Source organism: Lupinus angustifolius, chromosome LG11 (assembly GCF_001865875.1).
Source record: "Lupinus angustifolius cultivar Tanjil chromosome LG11, LupAngTanjil_v1.0, whole genome shotgun sequence".
In the NCBI taxonomy this organism is placed as follows: Eukaryota; Viridiplantae; Streptophyta; class Magnoliopsida; order Fabales; family Fabaceae; genus Lupinus; species Lupinus angustifolius.
In genome coordinates, this window is record NC_032019.1 from 9313399 (window position 1) to 9335433 (window position 22035).

General features: G+C 33.3%; 3 protein-coding genes across 8 annotated transcripts; 1 reads left to right on the top strand and 2 right to left on the bottom strand.

Annotated features, from left to right (window-relative positions):
- Positions 886-4181, bottom strand: LOC109360506. Of its 2 annotated transcripts, XM_019605454.1 has the most exons (3): positions 2066-4178; positions 1861-1943; positions 886-1166 (listed from the first exon to the last, which is right to left on the bottom strand). In XM_019605454.1, exons 1-3 carry the CDS (start codon positions 3897-3899, stop codon positions 1059-1061), a joined length of 2025 nt encoding a protein of 674 aa, XP_019460999.1. In that variant the 5' UTR covers positions 3900-4178; the 3' UTR covers positions 886-1058. The 2 variants fall into 2 exon arrangements, with proteins under 2 accessions (XP_019460999.1, XP_019461001.1); XM_019605456.1 differs by lacking the exon at positions 1861-1943 and having other exon boundaries at positions 2066-4181.
- LOC109360507 (cell division protein FtsY homolog, chloroplastic) lies at positions 5813-12508 on the top strand. Of its 5 annotated transcripts, none has more exons than XR_002109176.1 (12): positions 5813-6202; positions 6409-6513; positions 7685-7758; positions 7864-7922; positions 8252-8289; positions 9491-9611; positions 9745-9813; positions 9902-9984; positions 10299-10367; positions 11515-11577; positions 11706-11874; positions 12222-12508. XR_002109176.1 is itself a non-coding variant. In XM_019605460.1 (12 exons), the coding sequence occupies exons 1-11, from the start codon at positions 5894-5896 to the stop codon at positions 11817-11819; spliced, it is 1104 nt and encodes a 367-aa protein (XP_019461005.1). In that variant the 5' UTR covers positions 5813-5893; the 3' UTR covers positions 11820-11838; positions 12227-12508. The 5 variants fall into 5 exon arrangements, 4 of the variants coding, with proteins under 4 accessions (XP_019461005.1, XP_019461003.1, XP_019461004.1 ...); XM_019605460.1 differs by having other exon boundaries at positions 11706-11838; positions 12227-12508; XM_019605458.1 differs by having other exon boundaries at positions 11706-11833.
- LOC109359308 lies at positions 14174-17016 on the bottom strand. Its single transcript, XM_019603923.1, has 3 exons — positions 16714-17016; positions 15754-15900; positions 14174-14432 (listed from the first exon to the last, which is right to left on the bottom strand). Exons 1-3 carry the CDS (start codon positions 16957-16959, stop codon positions 14289-14291), a joined length of 537 nt encoding a protein of 178 aa, XP_019459468.1. The 5' UTR covers positions 16960-17016; the 3' UTR covers positions 14174-14288.

Here is a 22035-nt window from a genome sequence, read left to right on the forward strand (position 1 = left end):
TTTATTGAAACCAAACTTATAACTAAAAAAGAATTAATTTTATTGGACATGATTTATTAAAGAAATTATATACTATCCCAATTAAACTTATACTTTTTTAGTTTGTAAACCATAACAACCCAAATATATTGAAGTTTCTAAAGTTGTAGTTTTCATTAAAAAATTCCATCTTTTATATTTATACTTTTCTATTGTGTGGGGACATATTAATGATTTCAATAAAATAATTTTTTATTAATGTATTCATTATTTTCAAAAGTTGTCGCATTTAACTTTCTCATGAAATTGCTTTTATTGAAATCCTTTGCACGAGCTGATATACAAAGATTAGAAAAATTATTTTAATTTTTTTTATCTAGATATGGAACTGATTGACATTTTCTTAGGAGTTCATAAAATATTATAAAAACATTTCACGATTTTCATTTTTGTGAAAGTATCATTTTCACAACACTAAATACTAATAGGCCCATGTCTGGGTATCACTGAACCAGGCACTGGGGCAAAGACAAAGTTGGGCCTCCCACCCCATGCATATCTTTAATTTCATATCTTTAATTTATAGAGTTTAAAATCTACACCATGGGTGTAAAGCTTTTTACATCATTAACACATAATTCGACATTGATTTGTATTACATTTGTTTGAGAGTCAATGGTGGTTTATATATGAACAATGAATGATTTGTTGACAGTGTAAAAAATACTTACACCATCAGTGTATACATATTAAATTTATTTATTTAACAAAAATAAGATGTGAAAAAAGAATATAAAATATTTATAACACACATTATAATGACAATTATTTGTACCATCTTCTAACACATTCATTGTCAAGATAAATCAGTTAAATCTCAAGGTTGGCAAAAAATTTATAAGTAAATTAACAAATGGGAAGAAAAACTTATAGACTTTTATGCCTATAAAGTTTACAACCAGATATCGCATTTCTGAGTTCTAGCAAATATACATTCCCCTTCAGTCAATGGAGCAGAATAACTTAACTCAAACATATATGTATCTGCCTATACTTCATAAACAACAAGCATTGGATGATTACTTCACCTCAGTCAATGTAGTGTTGGCATATCCTTCGTTTAAATGATCTTTGAGAATGTGTCTAAGGTACTCCACTTGTTCAAATGCCCCTTGACGTTCCTCCCACTACAAGAAAGATCACAAATGTTACCAAATTGATATATATCATGGTTCCTATTAACTACAAAGTCCTTAGATTGTTGGGTTGAGGAAAAGTACAACTCTTGTAGCCTTTACTTTAGAAATGAGCATTCTTGAGGTCATGTGATCTTTTCGGTACATTAAAGTTTTTGGGACAGGAAGTTGTCTAATTTCAAGATCAGGACATGCCAAAATCAGTAAGGAGGACTTAGGTAGTGCTTGGTGCGTCAGGAAAATCGGAATGATATGTTCCATTCTATTCTAGCAGATATGCCAAACACTATCTTATAGTGGTACTTAGAGCTAGGTTACATGTGCTTGAGGGTGTAGAAATTGAACAACATTAGGTGATGGTATCGAACTATTGATTGGATCTTCCTCAACAAAAATTTGGGGCAACGACAGGTGCAGATAGAGGCTAGAGGGATATGGCAGAAGAATGTTTCTGCCAAGTGTATATTGGAAAGAGAATCTCTCCAACCATACGCCAAAGGGCACATAAACTACCAATAGGTACATTTGTCACTGGGTTATGTATGTTGCACGTACATTACACCATATAATCAAAATAGGTGTTAAAGTAGGATCAATTTCATGGATTTTTAATTTGGTATACAGAAATATGAGGGGATAAAAATGGTTAAGTAATAACTTTGAAATATGAAATAAGAGAGCTCACCTCTTGATGGGATAATGATACAACTTTCCAACCAGCAGAAGTAATGTATCGGCGTTTAAGCATGGTATGCCCTAAAGGGACACCTACGACAAGCAAAGAGAACAAGATAAAACAGTATGAATGAATGATGGTGTTTATGATTGAACTAGATAAAAGTAAATACAAGGTTGTGCATATTTAGTTTACGTAAACAAAAGATATCTACCAGTGTTTCTTGAGAAATGAGTAGGACCATCAATCTCTAGAGCAACCTTCTTATCAACTACCACAGCATCCAAAGTGTATCCATCTACAACATATTCTTTGACCCATTCAAGACCAGTACTAACAAGAAGACGTCCAACCTCTTTCTGAAACGATGAGGTTATTTTTTGATTGAACCTTTTAGTTTTTCCAGCCCGGGAAATTTTGTCCTCAAGCTCACCACTTAAAGACAGCTGAAGGTGAGGGAATTCAAGCTTTAAGCACTGGTTTACAAGATGAACCTGAGAAGCAAACATGATATCCTCCCTATACAGCTCTGAAATCCTTTGCTGCTCATAATGGCTCAGAGTTTTCCAAACATGAGAGAAGAAACTCCGATCCATTTGTCCAAAGACAGCATAGGACCAAGTTATAGTCGCAAGCTGATCTCTACTTAAAGTGAGTATAGGAGAGACCAAAGATCCATTTGAGGGACCACTTCTATCAACATTTATCTGTTCATGATTACTTGATGTCTTTTCACCAATGGAGCTTTTCAATTGACTATTATCTTTGAAGACTCTGTCTAAAGAGTCATATATAGGGTCAGCAGACTCATATAGAGATGCAAATGCCCACAAAAGCTGTGCAAGTTCTTGCTCTTGGAATGTGTGAATTATCTCTGAAGCCCTTTTTGACAGTTCTGAGAAAAGATCAGGAGCAGCATGCTGCATTGAAGCAAAAGCACCAGCAACATTAGCCAGGTTTTGCGAGTTGAATTCCCCAACCTTTGTCACTGCAACTTCTGCAATTCTATCCATCTCTGAAAAATAAATCAGCTCGCCTCCAATTTTGGACAAGGCCCAAGCTATGTTAGAGATTCCTTGAGCAGAACATTCAGGTAAGGCTGCCATTGCAATTCCCACAAGCATAGACATCTCTCTTTGTCGAGCAAAAGCCAGCCTTCGAGTTTTCATCATAGTAACTTTCTCCATATTCTTAGCAATACGATGAAGAGCAGTAGCAATGTTCAAAGGGGAAAGGGGTGAAGGGCTTAAGCCTTTCGCAACTGCTACAATTATTTCCGAAGCAACTTCCAACACATCCCCCGCAGTCTGTGCTTCTACAATTTCTTTGTTCAAGTTGATTTCTTCTCTACGGTTAGATGGGCCAGAGAATTGGGACAGCTTATTGACAAACTCTTCCATCGTTTTCTCCTTCTTTTCGACATACATTCCATCAGCAATCAAGCTCACTTTCCTTTTCAAATCACCAACATCATCCAGATCCTCTATCGTTTGTGGCATCCCCAATTCTTCCTCTGAACCATAATCAAGAATCTCCTCTATATCCTCAGTTTTCTTAACAGTTTTCTTCTTGCTTACCAAAATCTTCTTAGGCTTCTTCTTTTTCTTCTTAACAGAAACCAAATCTTCCATCGTACGAGTCATACCCCTGGCTTCAATCGATTTAAGTGCCACCTTTCTTGCCCTAACACACCAATCCATCCCATCAGTATCTTCAAGCAACTTCGACTTCTGTTCTTTCGCCCTCTTCTTAGGAGCTCGGTAACCAAACGGATCGAGTTCCCCAACGAACTCCGCTTCCCAGTCAATATTAGATTCCTCTCCTTTATCATCACTATCAAGTGCAGCAATAACAGCTCCTCTAAACCTAGTAGTAGCAGCATCTCTACTTAAATGCATGTAATTACTTCTAAGGATGCAAGAGTGAAGTTTTCCATGTAAATGCCGAGTTCTTGTTGTGATTGATGGAAAAGTATAACTAAGTCTTGTAGTGAAACCAAAGGGATTTAAACAATTTTGGTTAAGCAGAGGATTCAATAATCCTTCCATAATGTCAAATCTTATTCTCAAATAAAATAAAATCAATCAAACAAGTTGGACCATTCAACTCAATCAATTTTTTTGTCTGTACTTTTGTTCCGTTCCCTCCTTATATGAACAGCAATCAATAGCTCCGAAAAGGAGGGGTTCCTGAATGAGATTCAGATAAGAATTAAATGCAACACCTTTCAATTAAAACTGATATAGAGTATTAAATAGAGAGAAGTAGAAGAGTAGAAAGCTAAAGAGAAGACACACCTTATCTTGAGTGGGAGAACTCAACCCACGCGGGTTTTTGAGGCAAAACAGAGTGTAATGTGTTTGAAGTGAAAAATGATGTAATAATGGAAGGAAAAAAAAATGGTATTTTCTCTTCCAAAATCATCTTATAAACCAATTGGATAAGATATTACTCCTTTTTTAACACCAAGATATTCACTCAACTTACTAAACTTTTGATAAGTAATTAACCCTTTTGGAATAGTTATTAACCCGCTTAATAAGTGTCATTACACCGCAAGACTAAATCCTTTATGGTCATAAAAGATTACTCTAACACTAACTAACATAAAATATGAGAATTAGGGATAAGCATGAGTTGAGTTGGGATAGGTTAATGTTTGTTTTTACTTGACTTTAAATATTGGTCGGATCATTTTTTTTTTGGACATGTACTCGACCCTAGACCCGAAGCTAACCTGACCCTAATTATCGATTGAGTCAACTTTTAAACATGAACCTGGTCCTAGACTCAATTAAATATAATGCATACTCATTTTAGATAAAGTCTTCTCAATCTTCTCTACTATTATGAATATGTAATTTGATATATAAAATGGTATAAGTACATATTATTAATTAGGTATATTTGATGAAAAATTAGATGATACTTTTAACAAAAAATGTAACATTACTCTGTACATATTTGAATAAAGATACATACGAATATGATGAGTAAGTGACCATGAGACATGTTATGTTTGGTCCCTACCCAACCCTAAATAATGAGTGAGATATAATATTTGAATCTAAACCCGACCCTAGACCGAATGAGACTCGACCTTGTTCGAATCTGATGATAATCGGGTCGTACCAAGTGAACAAGTAGGATCCAATCCTGCTCATATAGAGAATAATAGTTCAAACTATATGTCTTTAAGTGCAAAATTCCATAAAATTAGGGATAGTTAGTTTTGGGCATGACAAAAGTAAAAGACCAAGCACATAAAAACAAGTAGCTTTATGATAGTGATTTAAAAGAATCCAGTATATATCTAGTATTAGTACTAATGTATTGACATGTACTGCGTTTTTCAAACCGTTTTTATATTATTTGTGACTTGTAATTATATTATTAGATTAATAATTTACATTAATATAGTTTAGTTTTATTATACTATGATGCTTATTTGTCATGTTTCACATTATCTCAAGAGAAAAATAAGAAGAAAAGAAATTAAATTAACTATTTGGTAGAGGAAAAGTGATGATTATAATGCAGGAAAGAAAAATAAGTTAATCAAATAACAAAAGATGCATCCGGTGGAGAATGATAATAATTTATATTGTTTTTTGTTTGTAGAAATTAGAAAATAGTGTAGGCAAAATAGAAAATAATAAATAACACTATGATGAAATGGTTAGATTGAGTTTTAATTTTATTAAGTAGTATAAATAAGATTTATACCAAGTCAATATTTTATTCACTATTCATTTATACATTCCTTTCTCATTATTTTTTGTCCTTCGGCCAACAATTAAAGAAATAAGTAAGAAGGAAAAATAATTCAAAGACATAAGTAAAATTTATTGACATTATATAATATACATTCTCATCCATAATCTGATCTATTGGATCTTTGTTGAACTTTTAACCAATCCAATCCAAATAGTGTAACAACCAGTATTATGTAGCACCTATTTATATCTTGAAACGACGTCACTTTTGCTAACTTTATCTTTTTATTATTGTCCAGTGAAGTGAAACACTGGGAGAAGAAAAAATGGCTACTTGTTCTTCTCGTTCACTGTGTGCTTCTTCATTCACTTCAATTTCGAGACCTTCTTATCAACCGCAATTTATCCCCTTCAACCTTCCTCATCGAACCGGTACGTCCCGGTTCAAATGCTCAGCCGGTCAGACCGGGTTCTTTACCAAACTAGGCCGGTTGTTAAAGGAAAAAGCGAAGAGCGACGTGGAGAAAATCTTCTCCGGTTTCTCCAAAACCCGAAACAACCTCGCCGTAATCGATGAACTTCTCCTTTATTGGAACCTCTCTGACACGGACCGAGTCCTTGATCAACTCGAAGAGGTGGTTACTGTTTCTTTGAGTAAATATTCATTTCTATCCGTCATGTTTTTTGGCCTTATCATTTTCGTCCTTCGAAAATTGAAAAAACAGGAGGGACTAATTAGTATTTTTTTTATTTTCAAGAGACTAGGTCGAGAAAGTATTTTTATGGTTCTAAATTGGTTTTTGTTTTTATTGAATTTGTTTTTTTATTTATTTACTTGCAGGCTCTTTTAGTGTCTGATTTTGGGCCAAAAATTACTATTAAGATTGTTGATAACTTGAGGGAGGATATATTGTCAGGGAAGCTTAAATCAGGGAATGAGATTAAGGTATCATCAACTCAATATAATAGAGGAGATACTATAATTTTTTCTGAATTTACTTCTTCATTCATGGACTCGTCTAATGTGATTTATTAAATGGCTTTAAGTTTAAGGACCCGTGCTTAGGTTGCATATGTGTAGGAGTTTATGGAATAATTAAAATTTTGATTTGTTGCTGTTTTATGTTTCAATATTTCATAATGGGTGAAATTGAATATGTTGTGGAGTAAATAGAAGATGTTTTAGACCGTGAGAATAGCTGAATAGGAACTAAGTGTACCTCCAGCACCAAATAATTTCTAGGCTACTGTAGTTCTTCCATTGAGGATCTGCCATCGCGGTCAGACAGTAAGGGTCCGTTTGCAAGTTGGTTTCTCGAGAGGAAGGGAAGCTTCAGAGCCATCTCACAAGTGTATCTCTTGGCCCTGAAGCCTTTCCCTTTCTTCCCCTCCAAAACCCAATTCACAAACGGACGCTAAGATACACTAAGCTTACTTCCAGCATAGTGTCATGACCTGTCAAGGATTAGTGTGGAACATCTTCTATTTACTGCAGAATTGAATTGGATGGACTAAAGTTACATACCATTGTCCAGATATTATACAATGGAGTAAAGTAAATAATAAGATGGTTGAATCCTAAGCACTTTAGAAAAACAGTGGTATTGGATGAATTAGAATGGAATCCATTCAATTAGGTTTCTTACCATTTCACCCTATTTGAAACAATCCAATCAATGGAATTGGAATATATTATCATTTCCTTTTCCACCCATTCAAACAAGGCATCATTCCCACCGGGTGAGAGCCTTGTGCAATGGTAGTGATAGATATTGTGAGTCGTCAAACATTTAATTACCTGGTTATGGTTATACTTCCTAGAATTTTCAACATTTATTATAAAATCAGGGCTCGGTAAGTGTATCACGACTCATCTGGGCACTAGTCCATTAGGTACCATAACAATCCGGTCCTTGCCCCCATGATTTGGGGGTTATAAATCTTTGGTGTATATGTACCATCGCAAGTTCAACTTACTTATGCTATGGTTTCTTGTCTAAATATTGAATCAATTTTCAAAGATTTCTTTCCCTTTCTTTGTCTACTTAATATACCAGGCAATTTCAAATTTTATGATATGTGTGGAATATGTTATGATTGGATTTGAATGGCTTTAGGAAGCATTGAAACGGAATGTTTTGGAGTTATTAACCAGCAAGGGGAGTAAAACTGAACTTCAACTTGGATTCAGGTGTGAAGTTTTTAACTATTGATTTTTTTAAATTGTTATTAGTCACTGAGTTTTATTGGGTTCCCGTTTTATGCTTTATGATGGATTAAATCTTGCCGTCTTCAGGAAGCCAGCTGTAATAATGATAGTTGGTGTTAATGGCGGTGGGAAAACAACATCTCTGGGTAAGAAAAAGATCCCATTCTTTTGTCGTGCAATGAAATATAAATTGGAGGCAGAATGCTGCTTTTTTTCTTTCCTGTCCTAGGAGAGATATGCTCTCTTTAGAGTTGATGAACAAACTAAAATGGTATGCAACTTTAACTGTGTGTCGTGATGATGGGAAATTATTTTATAGCTCTGGATAATTAGTTCACATACATTATAAGTTCTTAAAGAGATAATCTTTAAATGAAGCCCCTCTCCCTCCTCCAAAAAGGAATATTTGTGTCCTTTCTTTTTTGACAGTTTAGAAATCCAAAACCATGCCAATTTGATCAGCTTTTACTTGCAGGAAAGCTGGCCTATAGATTGAAGAATGGAGGAGCTAAGGTTATGACGTTATGTATATATCGGAGATTTGCTTTGGTTTATGATTATGATCACTGAATGGAAGTTTGTTGGTCAAGGTCAACACAAATTTCCATTTAACTGAAGCCTTCAATTGTTCTAGAAAACTAGACACTTACCTTCTATCTGAATTTTGAAGGCTTCTTTAACAATGTCATTAGGGAGCCAATGAGCACCTTTGAGTGTCTGATTAAATATGTGGCAGTGACTTCCATATGATCAAGCACCTCTCGCTCTCTTTGGTGCTCAGCACACTGTTGCTTTGTTTCAAAGGCTTTTCCACCTCCAACTTGCAGAGAGATTAGCCAGCCCTTCCCCATTTTTAGTCCTGCACCTCTAAGATGTTTTGTTTGCTTGTAGAGGATATCCTACCATCATCTTTGCGAAATGACTATTTCTGTTATAAATTCAGGAGTAAAACTTCTCTTTTGATCCTTGAAAGATGCAATGTAATTCAAATGAGTAAAAGTGAACCAAATAGAGAAGAACCAATTGAAAGGGAAAAAGAGCTTAGTTTTAGAAAACATGAAGATAAAGTCAGACACAAATAAAGAAGTCTATACTTAAATTGGTTTTACCGATGTTTTGGCTTTCAACATAGCCTAACAGCAGCAATTGATGCATGTAGGTTGTTGCATACTCTGTCTAGTGGGATAAGTGTTTGGTGATTGTTGTTGTGCTTTCGAACTTCTCAATTGAATCCTCGAAAGTTTTATTTTGCCTATAGTCTACTGTTTCCACATAGCTGATTTTTTTCAAATGTGAAGTTGTCCCTAAGCATGGAGAATGATTTATACTGTATGGACCTTATAGTGCTTCATTCTTCGAGATTCTTTCTTATCTTCAATTTTGATCTGAATAGTTTGATGTCATAAGTGCATTGTTATTCAGAGGAAGGAATACATTGGAACTGCTTAATCTTTTTTAAAAATTAGGAAAAGACTAGTAAGGATGTTGTCTCTGTATCAGGAGCCACTCCTTCGCCCCTCTAAAAGAAAACTTTGGTGCACCACATTTTTCTTTTACTAATTTATTAGGCATGGCTAGATGGATTTTGTTAATATTGTGTTTGAGCTTTAATATCTATGATCGTGTTACCTTTACTCTTTAACCTTTATGCTTCACATGTCAGGATACAATATTTTATGCCAGTTTTATGTTCTCACTTTCAATAATCTACCAGATACTGATGGCAGCTGGTGATACATTTCGAGCAGCTGCCAGTGATCAGCTGGAAATATGGGCTGAGAGGACTGGGTGTGAGATTGTTGTGGCTGAATCTGAGAAAGCAAAAGCATCGTCAGGTACACATAGAATTGGGTTTAAGACCTAGATCTACTGTTCATCTCATTTGAGTTTCGTGGCATCTTTGTTTACTTTCCTGATTGTTCTTATTGTTGTTGAGACTAACTTCTGTCTGTATTATATTACTTGCAGTGCTTGTACAGGCTGTAAAAAAAGGAAAAGAGCTAGGATTTGATATTGTTTTGTGTGATACATCTGGACGTAAGTACAGAATTTTACAGCTATGTTTTGCATTTTAATAAACTATTGTGTAGTTGTATATGAACACTGAAATTCATTTTATGCTCAGGTTTACACACTAATTACAGTCTAATGGAAGAGCTAATTTCTTGTAAAAAAGCTGTTGGGAAAGTAGTTTCTGGTGCACCTAATGTAAGCCCAAGTTTTTCACACTTACCTTTTCTTTTTCCTTACTATTCAGTCATCTTGTTGCTGATAAATCTTTGGGCTTTGCTCTCGCCTATTTTTTAACCCCCTGCCAGTTTAAGGACTGGTTTGTTTGTGAACTCCATAGGTTTGTATTCTGCTTTTGTGTATTTTCGTCTAGATGGCTTCAGTTATTTATTCTTATAAAATTAGTTTGTTCTCACTTAATCTCCATCTTTTATTCATCAAATGAAGAGAGATACAAATGTGCATGCTGCAGATATAAAGCATTAACTTGAGGGTGTTGACTATGTTTGCAGGAGATCCTCCTGGTTCTGGATGGAACTACTGGTTTGAATATGTTGCCACAAGCAAGAGAGTTCAACGAAGTAAACTTTTGTTCTTCTTTTAAAATCGGATAGTTGGTTTATCGTGTTATGGAAAGATTTCACTTATCATATTTAAAGCCTCGCTATCTATATGAGAATACCATGCGCTAAGTGAAGTTGCATGGATATAGATGGCTTCTGGTATGAGTACAGCAGGGTACAACAAACTTCCAAAAACCTAGAGTATGGATATGACAGGATATACCAAATAGAAATATAAAATATAAACATGTAATTAAATCATAAGATAAATACAATTTTCAAGGGATATACAAATTCCACATCAAATATTTCCAAACTGCTAGTAGTTTTAGTTTATTCATTATACTATAACCTACATTCATACAATTTCCTCCATACAACAATAGCCAATGCTTACACCACCACTTTTGTATCAAAAACCAAGATACAAGTTCCGTATTAGTTTGACTTAATTATTTGATGCATATGGGGGAACATTTCTGCAGTAATTGAATGGACCTTAATTTGCTTTTAAACGCTGATTTCTAACTTAATAAGTGGTAGGAATATTAAAGTTCATTCTAGCCCTTCCTGTGTAATGTTTATCGTGATGACCAAATCATGGCCATGATTTAAATATGAGATGCTGGTGTTTAAGGGAGAGAGATAGACACAGAATGACAGAAATTGTTACTGGATCATTTCATGTGCTTTTTCTTGCCATATGGTCATGTGTAGGAGAGAGATAGACACGGAGATTTCCACTATAACCTATCTCCTCCACATACATGACAACGAAAAGCACATGAGAGGATTCATGTGTTTTCAAGAAACGAGATGTAGTAACCAGTTCAATATGTAAGGAAACAGATGTAGAAATATATTAGAAAAAGAAGCATCATACATATATCAAAAGGAAACTAATGAAGGTTTTGATAGAGGTTTATTGTATTGGTATGTATATTACATCAAACTGCTTTCCAATGAAGGGTCTGTCAAAATGTTTTAGTTTTAGGATTTGGCATGTCTGAGTTTATGACTCTTGTTTTTCATTGCCTTGACTATTTTGGTTATTCCTGCCCTTAACATTTCAAAATCTGGTATTGCAGTTGCCTCAGTTTCATATTAACTCATTGTTAGCTATCATTAAATTGTTTTCTCTCTAAAGCCTCTGAACTTGACACAGGTAGTTGGTGTTACTGGTTTAATTTTGACAAAGCTGGACGGTTCTGCTAGAGGTGGCTGTGTGGTATTTATTCTCTTCATTTGATCTTAATGATATTTTATATTTAGTGCTTAATAAATTTCCATTATAGGTATTATTTCTTGTTGCTGGATGATCATGGTAAGAAATAAGATAGGAATCTCCATTTGCAGGTCAGTGTGGTTGATGAGCTTGGAATCCCTGTAAAATTTGTGGGTGTTGGTGAAGGTGTTGAAGACCTTCAACCCTTTGATGCAGAAGCCTTTGTGGATGCCATTTTTGCCTAAAACCAATATTAGAGGTTAGGTATGTACATCACATATCCTTTTCATTCCTTTCAAGGTTTGAGTTTGAAATTGTTTTCAAACCCGTCTGTGTTTTGACAGCTCATCCAAGCCTATCTTTTTCTTCTTCGTTTCATTAGGGATGCAATGTTATGCATGATGTGAAAATTAAATTTAGAATATTACCACTTGCCACTTGGACCCTTAGGATAGGATAAGGTTTGTGTGGAGTGAGGAGTGTTAAAGGTCTTAGACTCTTAGGTTCAACTATCTGAAAAAATTTCAAAGTGAAAAGATGATTTTTACTTTTTTTGGGTAAGTAGAAGTGCTCTAGCCTTGGAGTTTCTTTCTTGCATATTTTCTGTTTCAATCTACTATTCTATTGACAGTGCTGTATATGTTCAGTTCAGAATCATTTATTAGCAGAACAACATGGCATGAATATGCAGAGAGCAGCACTGGGTCACAAGAAAGATGTCATTTTATAATTGAAACCATTCTTGGGAGAGATCAGACATTGTAAAAGCTTGTAAATGTTTTTTGGTGCATAGCTGCGGTTGCTTGAGAATGAAGTTCTCCATATTTTTTCGTAGTGGTTACTCACTTGGGAATAAGTGTGTTTTCCCGCTCCAGTAATTCAAATTCATAGCCTACGGTATTGCAACTGAGATAGCACAATCACACATGTTAATTTATAATTTTTACAAGGTTTCTACAAACGGTGTCCACAATCCTACATCAATATTTGCTTAGTTGATTAGATTTTTTTACTTATGAGTTTAACTAACATCACATAACCTTAATTACTTACAAGTTTATAATTTAAATAAAAGTAGGAAAACTTGTGAACAAATGTAACTAAAGGAATTATGTTATTATTGCATGGTTAGCACCACTCTTGATCATTGTTTGAAATAATTACATGAATTTGAAACAATCAGAAATGTATTATATGGGATGGGACAGAAGAGGTTGTGCCAACACAACAAAACAAGCTTGTTGAAAAGCCAAGGAAATGAAACTCCTTGATTTAGTTGAAATATGTGAGTATTCAACCTCTGAAGAAAATAATGAGGAGTACATTTTCAACAATAGAAGTAACCAGCCAAAGAACTTAATAAAATCCTTAAGCCTGCACTACTTGTAGAACTGAACATACTGTTTGAGTAATAGTAAGAATAAGCACTATAGTTGCAGCAAAGGAAGCAACCTTCTGCAATGGAGTCTTGCAATAATCACTTCTCAAAGTTGTCTTTCAAATGTACCAAGGGTGTTCAGAAAAGGCATTCAACTCTGCAAATATTGATCTAAGTCTTGAGGTTTTTGTATTGAATTCACTCCAAGTCCAAGCAAATCAACAAGTCCGGTTAGCATCATTGTGGATAGCTCGAGTAATTTTGTCTTGTTTGAAAGTTATCCCAAGAACAAAGAAACAGAGAGCTTCAATTCAGAAGTTGACTAAAGAAAAATACAACATTCATCATATATCCTGAGAAAATATGAGAGTCACACTTTAGGTGATTGAAGCATGTGTGGACGTGACTATTAAAAGCCCAAGTGGGGATAGTAAACCAAATTAAGGTTAGTCCAAATTTAGAGATCAATGTTTTGTTGATGAACATGATTTATGATAAAATAGTATAATATCACTCGATCCATATAGCCGACCCCAGCTAGTAGGAAGGTTTGATTTTTGTTGTACCCTTGGCACATTTGATGGAGCATGTTTTACTGTAAACAACTTCACATTTTCTGTAGTATCATTTACACGCACACCACAATTAAATCATTGAGTTCTAAAACAGGAATGAGTGAATATAAACAGCATCTGTCTTTGCATTCTCAGCAACTGCCAGCTACAGAGCATGCATAAGGATCATACACACAAACATATGTCAAAAGCAACCACAGCTATGCACTACAAAATCATTTACAAGCTTTTGCATTGCCTGGTCTCTCCCAACAATGGCATCAATTATAATAATTTTCAATTTGGTCCCAAGGCATTAACTCCAATAAGAAGTGTTATAACAACAGCAAAAGACAATGAAAAATTGAAAACAATTTTACATGTAGACAGTATTGAAAATGTTAATGTATTTGGACCAAGATGTAAAACAAGGTGAAACATATATGGACCAAAAATATACTTTAACCTATTCTAAATTTAATCTTGACATCATGCATAACACCTAATATTCTAACACTAACAGAACAACCATGCCTAATGATACAAAACAAGAAATAATATGGTCAGATGAGTTGTTAACATGCAAAAGTCCTTAGAGGGAAGTATGTCTGGGACTAGATTCAAATAAGAACTCAATCTTGATGAAAATGGAAAGGACATTTCAGTACAATGATAATCCAATTATGATTTTATGTTTATGACAATATCATACAAGTTGTTCAAGAAATTTTCAACAATATAATATAAGTTGCAGAATCATATCCACCAGAAAGCTTAAATCTTCATAATCTGGCAACTGGCATGTTATAGAAGGTAGCGTGAGAAATATAAAGCAAATTCCCTGTTTTCTTCAGTTTAAATTCAACTGTGACCACAGTCAAATTTCTTCCACGTTTCACCACGGAGGCATTAGCTAGAACTTCTTCCTGCATAAGCATGTGCAAAATCCATTTATGGAGAGTGTAAGCATGAAAGCATAAAGGACGGCCCACGAGCCTAGTGCACGAGGCTCCCACCTATTAGGGTATAGGGAGGGTAAATTTATGCAGTCTGACCCTCACATGTGATGAGGTTGTTTTCAAGATTTGAACCTCTAACCTTCAGGTCATGAGGCAAACAACATTATCGTTGCACATGAACATGAAAATACTCAAAATAGTGTATTAGACTGCCCAGTTGGCAGCAACTATTTAAATTTTCTTACCAATGGTGAGAAAATTTATGATTTAATTTTGATGCACCATCATATAAAGTTTTTAAACTGTTATATAAGCATATACTATTGCATCGTCCTAACATCCCTTAATAACTGTAAGAAAACTTTATAATGACTTTGTATCAAAATTAAACTCAAACTTTAGGGGTTTGGATGTTATAAAAATGCAATGCACTTAGGGAGCAAAGTGCAATTGGTAACCACTAATGAAAAAATCAAATTTGTTTTCCATGTGAATGTTGTTGTTGCTGGTTTTGCTATATCAAAATATCAACTCTTGGTTTTTTATTCAATGGCTATCTAAGAACCACATTACTCTCTAAACTGCACCGTGCACTTCAGAGGAACTTCATCAAAAATTTAAATCCCAAACTCTAATGCCAATTCTGAAAATTAGGGTCACCAGGATGGGAGAATGTCAATGCAACTCAGAAACATTGTATAGTTGAGAGTATGAACTATGCCCTATAATTATGTGCTAGGAATTCTCTCGAGTAATAGGAAGCAGGCTAGCATATAGAGTGTTTGATTTTTCTTGGGGATCATAGTCTTACATGTACAAGCTGTTATAGTATTAACTTTTCATGACCTTGATGATTGTGGCCATTCTATTAATAGACTTCCTTTAGTAGGTATATTCATTCATATTCATATCTATATTCACCTATGCAGCGTAATCAGTAAGGTCCTAATCACCCTGATCCAAGGAAATTCTGAGTAAAAATGCTAAGGAACTGTGCAACTATAATTGAGTGATGCTAAGCACCGCTTTTTATAATGCGAAGAATCCAAACATCCCATAGCTTAAATTTGAAGTGGCTTGCTTTTTCAAAGTCCTTAGCTTTGCTCTGATGTTTCAAAAAGCAATTTAGAATAAAGCATTACATTTCCTCAGGCAGCATAAGCCGAAACGAAGCATTCTAAAGGGTCGAACTCCATTTGATATATCTAACCTCTCCATATTTGAAGATAAAGCAAAGTATTTGATATATGACACTGGAAAGAATCAAAATTGAATAAAAACAACTCACATTTAATGGAGTGCCAGAGAGGTAAGAAATGCTAATTTCCCCAAGAAAAAGTTCCTTGTCCTCTGCGACTACAGTTCTAGCACAAGCGGTAGCCAGAACCTCAACAAAGGACCCAACAGCCCCTCCATGCAGTGTTCCAAAGCCATTCTGCAAATTCAACAAAGAAAATGAATATGGTCCATATAGAATCACGTAACGTTTTCTTTATTTTCCCTTTCTTTTTACTACAAACTTTTATCTTTGAACTCTGGAAAGTGGAAACCAAATTCAGTTCCTAAGAAAATGGGAAAATTTTAATATTGAAACGAAAATGACAGCCTTTTCAAGACTCAATCAACCAAAAACTTGCATACTCTCCAAATTACTCTATATATAAACAATAGCAAGCATTCCTGACAATTATCTAGGAATATTTAATTGATCAATCAGGATGAATTTGGCGCAATGGTGAGATTGTTGCTTAGTAGCCATGAGATCACGGATTCAAACCCTCAAAACAGTCTCTCTGCTTGTATTGGTAAGTGGGACCCTCTTGCACTGGTCCGTTCATATTCTTTCCAATTTCCTAAACAAAACAGAACCTGTAAAGTAAAATAATATATTTTTTTGAACGAGAATCAATTAACAGCTGGGATTTCTAATAAGCAAAATATCAAGACTAGTGGCAATTAGTCTTGAAACAATCATTATATTAAATTATGTAAACAGTCAATACATGTGAAAGTAAAGCTGCATACATCTAACATTCTCACATCTCACTTTTTAGGAATCTCGTACATTGAGCCGACCTTTTTACAAAATTCGAGACCCATAGTGACAAAAAATAAAATAAAATCAGTAGTTGTAATAAAATAAACAATCAATCACTATGGTGGTTTCATAAAACATAGGCATGGTATCCCATAACCAATTTTCTCAGTACAGAATGAATGACTGAAGAGAATAAAGAAAAGGGGTTACAGCGATTGGTAGTTTGGCAAGAATAGTGCAAGAGATTTGTCCACGTTGGATATGATGAACATTTATGAAACTCCGAAGAAAGTTAGAGAAGAAGCCATTAGTGTTGTATTCTTCAGGAATTGGAATTCCATGCCCCACCACTTTCAAGAATAACAAAGCCTCCTCAGAAGCATTTTCCACTTCAGCTTCTTTCGAAGATTTCTCTGTTTCAGCATTTGATGAAGGTTTTGCTGCAGTTCCTGACATTTTTTTACTCTATCACTGTTCCAAATTCACACGTTTGTTTGTTTCAAACAAAAAATACAGACATTAAATTTTAAGAAAATTATAACCTACTTCCATAAAAATTGACTTGTTTTTTCTTAGGGAAAAAATCACTTGTATAATAAATTTTCTGATTGGAATTGGTACATTTTTTGTTCTAACATTTAGTAATCTGATTAGATTGGTTAATGCCTTAATGGGAATACAAATTGGATGGTAAAGGGAAGCGTGTACATTTGAGAAAAACTTTTATGGAGACAACATATCACATTTTGAGACAAGTGTATTTTATACTATTTAGTGCTATTATTTATTACTAAATTTTAATTGAAATTAGATTTTTAATACATTGACAAAGTTTTATTAGTTGTCTCACTATGTATATATCTTCATATAAGTCTTTCTTTAGATATAAATACCGAGTGTTTTTTTGACACATGGACGGTGACCCACCAAACTAAAAAGAAGTTTAAGTCACAAATGTTTAACTAATCCATAACTATATGTATGATGTTGCTACCTTCTATGTTCAAGGTTCCTAATGTGTTTGCCTTAAGACCCAAAAAGATTTATTATTTAGCAATTGTGTATTAACTTTGATATAATATATTTTTCTAATGGTGTAAGATCATTCTAGATTTTTGACTAAAATGTCAATGATTTGATTCCTGAAAGCGATATTCGTTAAGATGGGCAGTCAAATACCCAAAATAAATTAGTTTCTTACCAAGAAAATGTAAGAAGATACCATTGTTAGAACCAAAAAATCTTTAATTGATTAAGAAAATAAAATTTTAAAATTGCTTAAATTAAAATTTTAATAACATTATACTTTTTCACCAATAAAATTTAATTGACATGAAATGGTGCCAACCTAAATATTACCCCTATGAACTAACAGAAAAATATATGTACCAATAGTTTATGGATCTTATACATTCTTATTAATCATTTAATATTCATGTTTAATTATGAGTATAATATATAGTTAAGGATTTATACACAATTAATATATCATTCACCATTCATTTGTACTACTTTTTTAAGGTCAATGATAAGTTAAAATGAATAAGAAATGATAGATTAATAATGTATAATACTCTTGTACTCTTTCTAATTATCATTAACTTTTCAACAATATAATTTGAATAATAATAAATTATATATGATTGTGTATAAATCTTTATAAATATGAGTTTTTTATTTAAGAACCAATCTTAGCCAAGTTCCAACAACACCTACATTTATATATAACATCTCACCAATAACATTACATTTAAAACATAGATGGATTTTCTTCCTATTTCGGCGACCTAACAAACAGAAAATCCGGGCTGAAATTATTGGTTCGGTAAAGCCACGGATGAATCAAAAAATCTAAGAGGGGTCCAACATATAAAAATGGATATACATTTTAGCAAATTTTATTTAGTAACAATTTAAGTCATTGTATATAAGTAATTAAACATGGCTAACTAGTTTTTGCTATGAACATTTTGAGCAAAAGGGAAGTGCCGTAGTTTTCAGTAGTCATAAGCCACTATTTAAATCAATGTGAGATAACCCTTAAGTTTCATTTCCCTTATTTTTTTCTCCAAAATCTAATTCTCAAATAAACCTTAAAGTAATAATTTTAGGATTCAAAATTTTGATGTATAGGTAAAGTTCTTTCAGGGATGTAACTTGCTTCTATTATGATCAAACACTTTGGGATAAATATGCTCAATTATGTGTAATTCCAACGGGAATATGCAGAATTCTTCTCCTGTACTTTTATTATCTCACCTAAGTGACGGAAAACATTCAATGGGAGTTTTTATAGTCATCAACCTCAAGTGTATGTTGTGATAGTTAGATATGTATAACCTAATTTTACTAAAAAGTGAGTGATCTTATATGGGTGAGAAATCAATGTGTTATGGGCTATGTTTAAGGGGTTTGAGTAGGGATGACAATGAGTCTGATTGGGTATAAGTAGTGTATTACTTGGATCTGTCATGTTGCTTCATTTTTTGACCCAAACTTGCTCCAAACTTATGTTGATACCCGTTGGGTCTGCTACTCATAGGTTCTTGAGTACCTAACAAATTTGCGGGTATCCACAAATTAAAAAATATTAACAATAATTTTCAGTAATTTATGTAATTGTGTATTTGTTTACTACAATCCTATATGTTATTTATGTAATAACAAAAGAAAAAATTATAAAAAATATGTTAAAATTTTAAACACATTTTAAATTGATTATTTGAACATTATAACGTAAAATTGATTTAATAAGAATTGTTCAATTAACATAATATTATATTACACATATCAATTAACAACATAACATCATATTACTATTTAACAATGTAACATCATTGTTTAACAACATATCAATTATATTTACGAATTAACAAAATAACATTATCAATATATATATATATATATATATATATATAGAATGACCACATATTCCATATCTTAGTCATCAACTCCATAGAAATCAGATGGTATAGATTTATTCACTAATTCAAACTATTGGATTTCCCTAGAATTGATGACTAAGATGTGGAATAAGTGAATCCCCTCATATATATAAATGAATAGTGAGTCCGAGTTCTAAAATCTCAGATCTCATTACTCATGGGTCCAAAAAAATGAACCCAAACCCAACTCATTGCAGACATTTTTTGTGGGTACCCATATATCGGGTACCCATTATCATCCCTAGGTTTGAGTAGTTAGCTTGACATATGCGTTGGAATGTGTAGTGAGTTTTTAAAAAGGCTTTGTCCCTTATGCTCATGTAAGGCCTGAGGGCTTATTGTGTAGAGCCAACTTGGTCTGGACTAGAACACTTATCATATAGGCCTGAGATTGTTGGGCTACCTTGGCTCGAACAAGAACTTATGTGGTATTAACTTTTTGTCATTGTCAAAAGGAAATTGTTTTACATAAGTAGAAATATGAGTTCACTACAATTACATTCTACATGAGTTTTAATAAAATTACATAAATAATCTTTTCATTTTTTACTCCTATAAAAATCCCTATTTTTTTGTACATATTATAATGTCACTCCCTAAATTTTAATGAAATTACATAAATTATTTCTCTACTTTTACACCTATAAAATATCCTAACTTTTTTTTGCATACAGTACATTGACTACATCTGTATGAAAAATAAGTGTGATTTTTTTAAACAAAAAGGATGATAAGTGTAATTAAGTTAAATAAAATATGATATATTGTAGAAACATGTACATATAGTATGAGTCAATACATTTTCATTATTTTTTTGTTCATTAAAATTATAGGTGGCAAAATGGACAATGCATGTGGGTGTGCCCACACAGCTCGCATTTTTTGCGGGCATGCCATACAAATTTTGGTCATTTTCCTGTTTCACCCTGCCCGTTTTGCCCACTAAGCCCGTGGCCATTTCCTTTGAGTAATATGGGCGGCCCACAAACATAATTTAAGGAAAAATTAAGAAATTTTCAAATAAATATGGTGTAATATGATTTCTAATCCCTAAAAAATTGTAATCTAATGTGATTTGTTCAACTTCATATTAATTTAATTTATTATATGATTTTTTAATTATTCAACAATGCATGTGGGTTTGTTCGCACCCGCTTAAATTTTGTCTGTTAAGTCAATACAGTTATGCCCGCACTCGCTTAAATTATTGCAGGAAAAATGGGTCGGGCAGCCTGTTTTGTCATTTCTAATTACAATATAATACAAGTGTGCTTTAGACAAAATCTCCTTGAAATATTGATACATTTTGTAATGAACTAAAAATAACAAAAATGTTTTGAGTTGTATATTATTTAGACATGTCTCCAAACTATATCATGTTTTATTTAACTTCGGAGAATAAAATATCTCTTTACACTAGGAGATCACTTATCTGCTTAAATTTACCTACTGTTCGACGTGTGTCTTCTTTCTATTTCCTCTAGAAGTTTTCATTTCAAAATATATTGTAAAAAGAAAAAATAATACATATGTCAAACAATTAGTGGATTTAAGGAGATAAATTATCTTATGAGGTAAGAATACTTTATTTTTTTAACTTAAGTACATTTATCATCATTTTTTCTTTAATAAATGACACTTATTTCTCATGTAAAGGTAGTCAGTATATATGTATAAATATCATAAGTTTTTGTATGCGTACAAATGAATGAGTGATTTGTATAATTTCACTAAAACTTATGGAATGTCAGTGTAATTTACTCTAGAAAAATAATTTATTATAAGTAAATTAGTGTTGGTAGATAATTAGTGATCAACGGTGCTTGATTTCGGTGTTACAATTGTGTATCATTTGAGTTGGAGATTTATGTATGAGATAAAGAGTATTTGGGAGACAGCTAGTTTTATAATATAGTGATTGCTACCAGTAAGAATATGTTGGTTTAGCGGTATAAGGTTTTGTTAGATTCTCAGGATCACTAAAATGTTAAGGATTAGATTTCTGAGAGTGACACTTGTTGGGAAGGGTCACAAACCCAAAAGAGATTACTTACCCATGGTGAGGAAATACTCTTGATAATATAAAAAAATGGTGAGGAATACTTTTTGTAGTATAAAAAAATGGTGAGTGCTACCAACTTGAACATGATTAGCTCATGTAAAAGATACACATGGTCTAACACACAAAATATTTAGAATGAGCAAGATATGTTGATGTTATTATGAACATACGATAAAGTATGGTATAAGAGCAATCCAACTTTGTGTGTACCAAAAATCGATGGTATTAATGTGGGGGTGACAATAATGGTAGTAGTGTGGTGGTAAGGGTAATAGTGTGATAGTGTTAGGAAAAGTTGCAATAGCCTAACATACAATAAGATCACATCTTTATCTTCAACACGAAACGAACCATTTAAGGTATGTGTTAATTGCATATGATATCTTAGTTTAAATAACGTTGCAAATAGAAAATTAGAGAAAGAAATCAAATATTAATTAAAGGAATAAGTTGGATCCAGACAAAGTCCAGCTCCTACATTGCGTAATGGTTAAGGCTTTTTGTGTGAAGTGGCTTATACTTTTA

What these genes read in the sequence shown, in the direction of transcription:
- LOC109360506 (XM_019605454.1), bottom strand. Translation starts at nt 3,899, where the DNA reads ATGGAAGGATTATTGAATCCTCTGCTTAACCAAAATTGTTTAAATCCC. An exon ending in TCATTTCTCAAGAAACACTG is followed by an intron (nt 1,944 to 2,065) that starts GTAGATATCTTT and finishes TGCTTGTCGTAG; the next exon opens with GTGTCCCTTTAGGGCATACC. An exon ending in TATCATTATCCCATCAAGAG is followed by an intron (nt 1,167 to 1,860) that starts GTGAGCTCTCTT and finishes TCTTTCTTGTAG; the next exon opens with TGGGAGGAACGTCAAGGGGC.
- LOC109360507 (XM_019605460.1), top strand. Translation starts at nt 5,894, where the DNA reads ATGGCTACTTGTTCTTCTCGTTCACTGTGTGCTTCTTCATTCACTTCA. An exon ending in TCCTTGATCAACTCGAAGAG is followed by an intron (nt 6,203 to 6,408) that starts GTGGTTACTGTT and finishes ATTTACTTGCAG; the next exon opens with GCTCTTTTAGTGTCTGATTT. An exon ending in TAGTTTCTGGTGCACCTAAT is followed by an intron (nt 9,985 to 10,298) that starts GTAAGCCCAAGT and finishes CTATGTTTGCAG; the next exon opens with GAGATCCTCCTGGTTCTGGA.
- LOC109359308 (XM_019603923.1), bottom strand. Translation starts at nt 16,959, where the DNA reads ATGTCAGGAACTGCAGCAAAACCTTCATCAAATGCTGAAACAGAGAAA. An exon ending in TTGCCAAACTACCAATCGCT is followed by an intron (nt 15,901 to 16,713) that starts GTAACCCCTTTT and finishes TTGAATTTGCAG; the next exon opens with AATGGCTTTGGAACACTGCA. An exon ending in TCTCTGGCACTCCATTAAAT is followed by an intron (nt 14,433 to 15,753) that starts GTGAGTTGTTTT and finishes ATGCTTATGCAG; the next exon opens with GAAGAAGTTCTAGCTAATGC.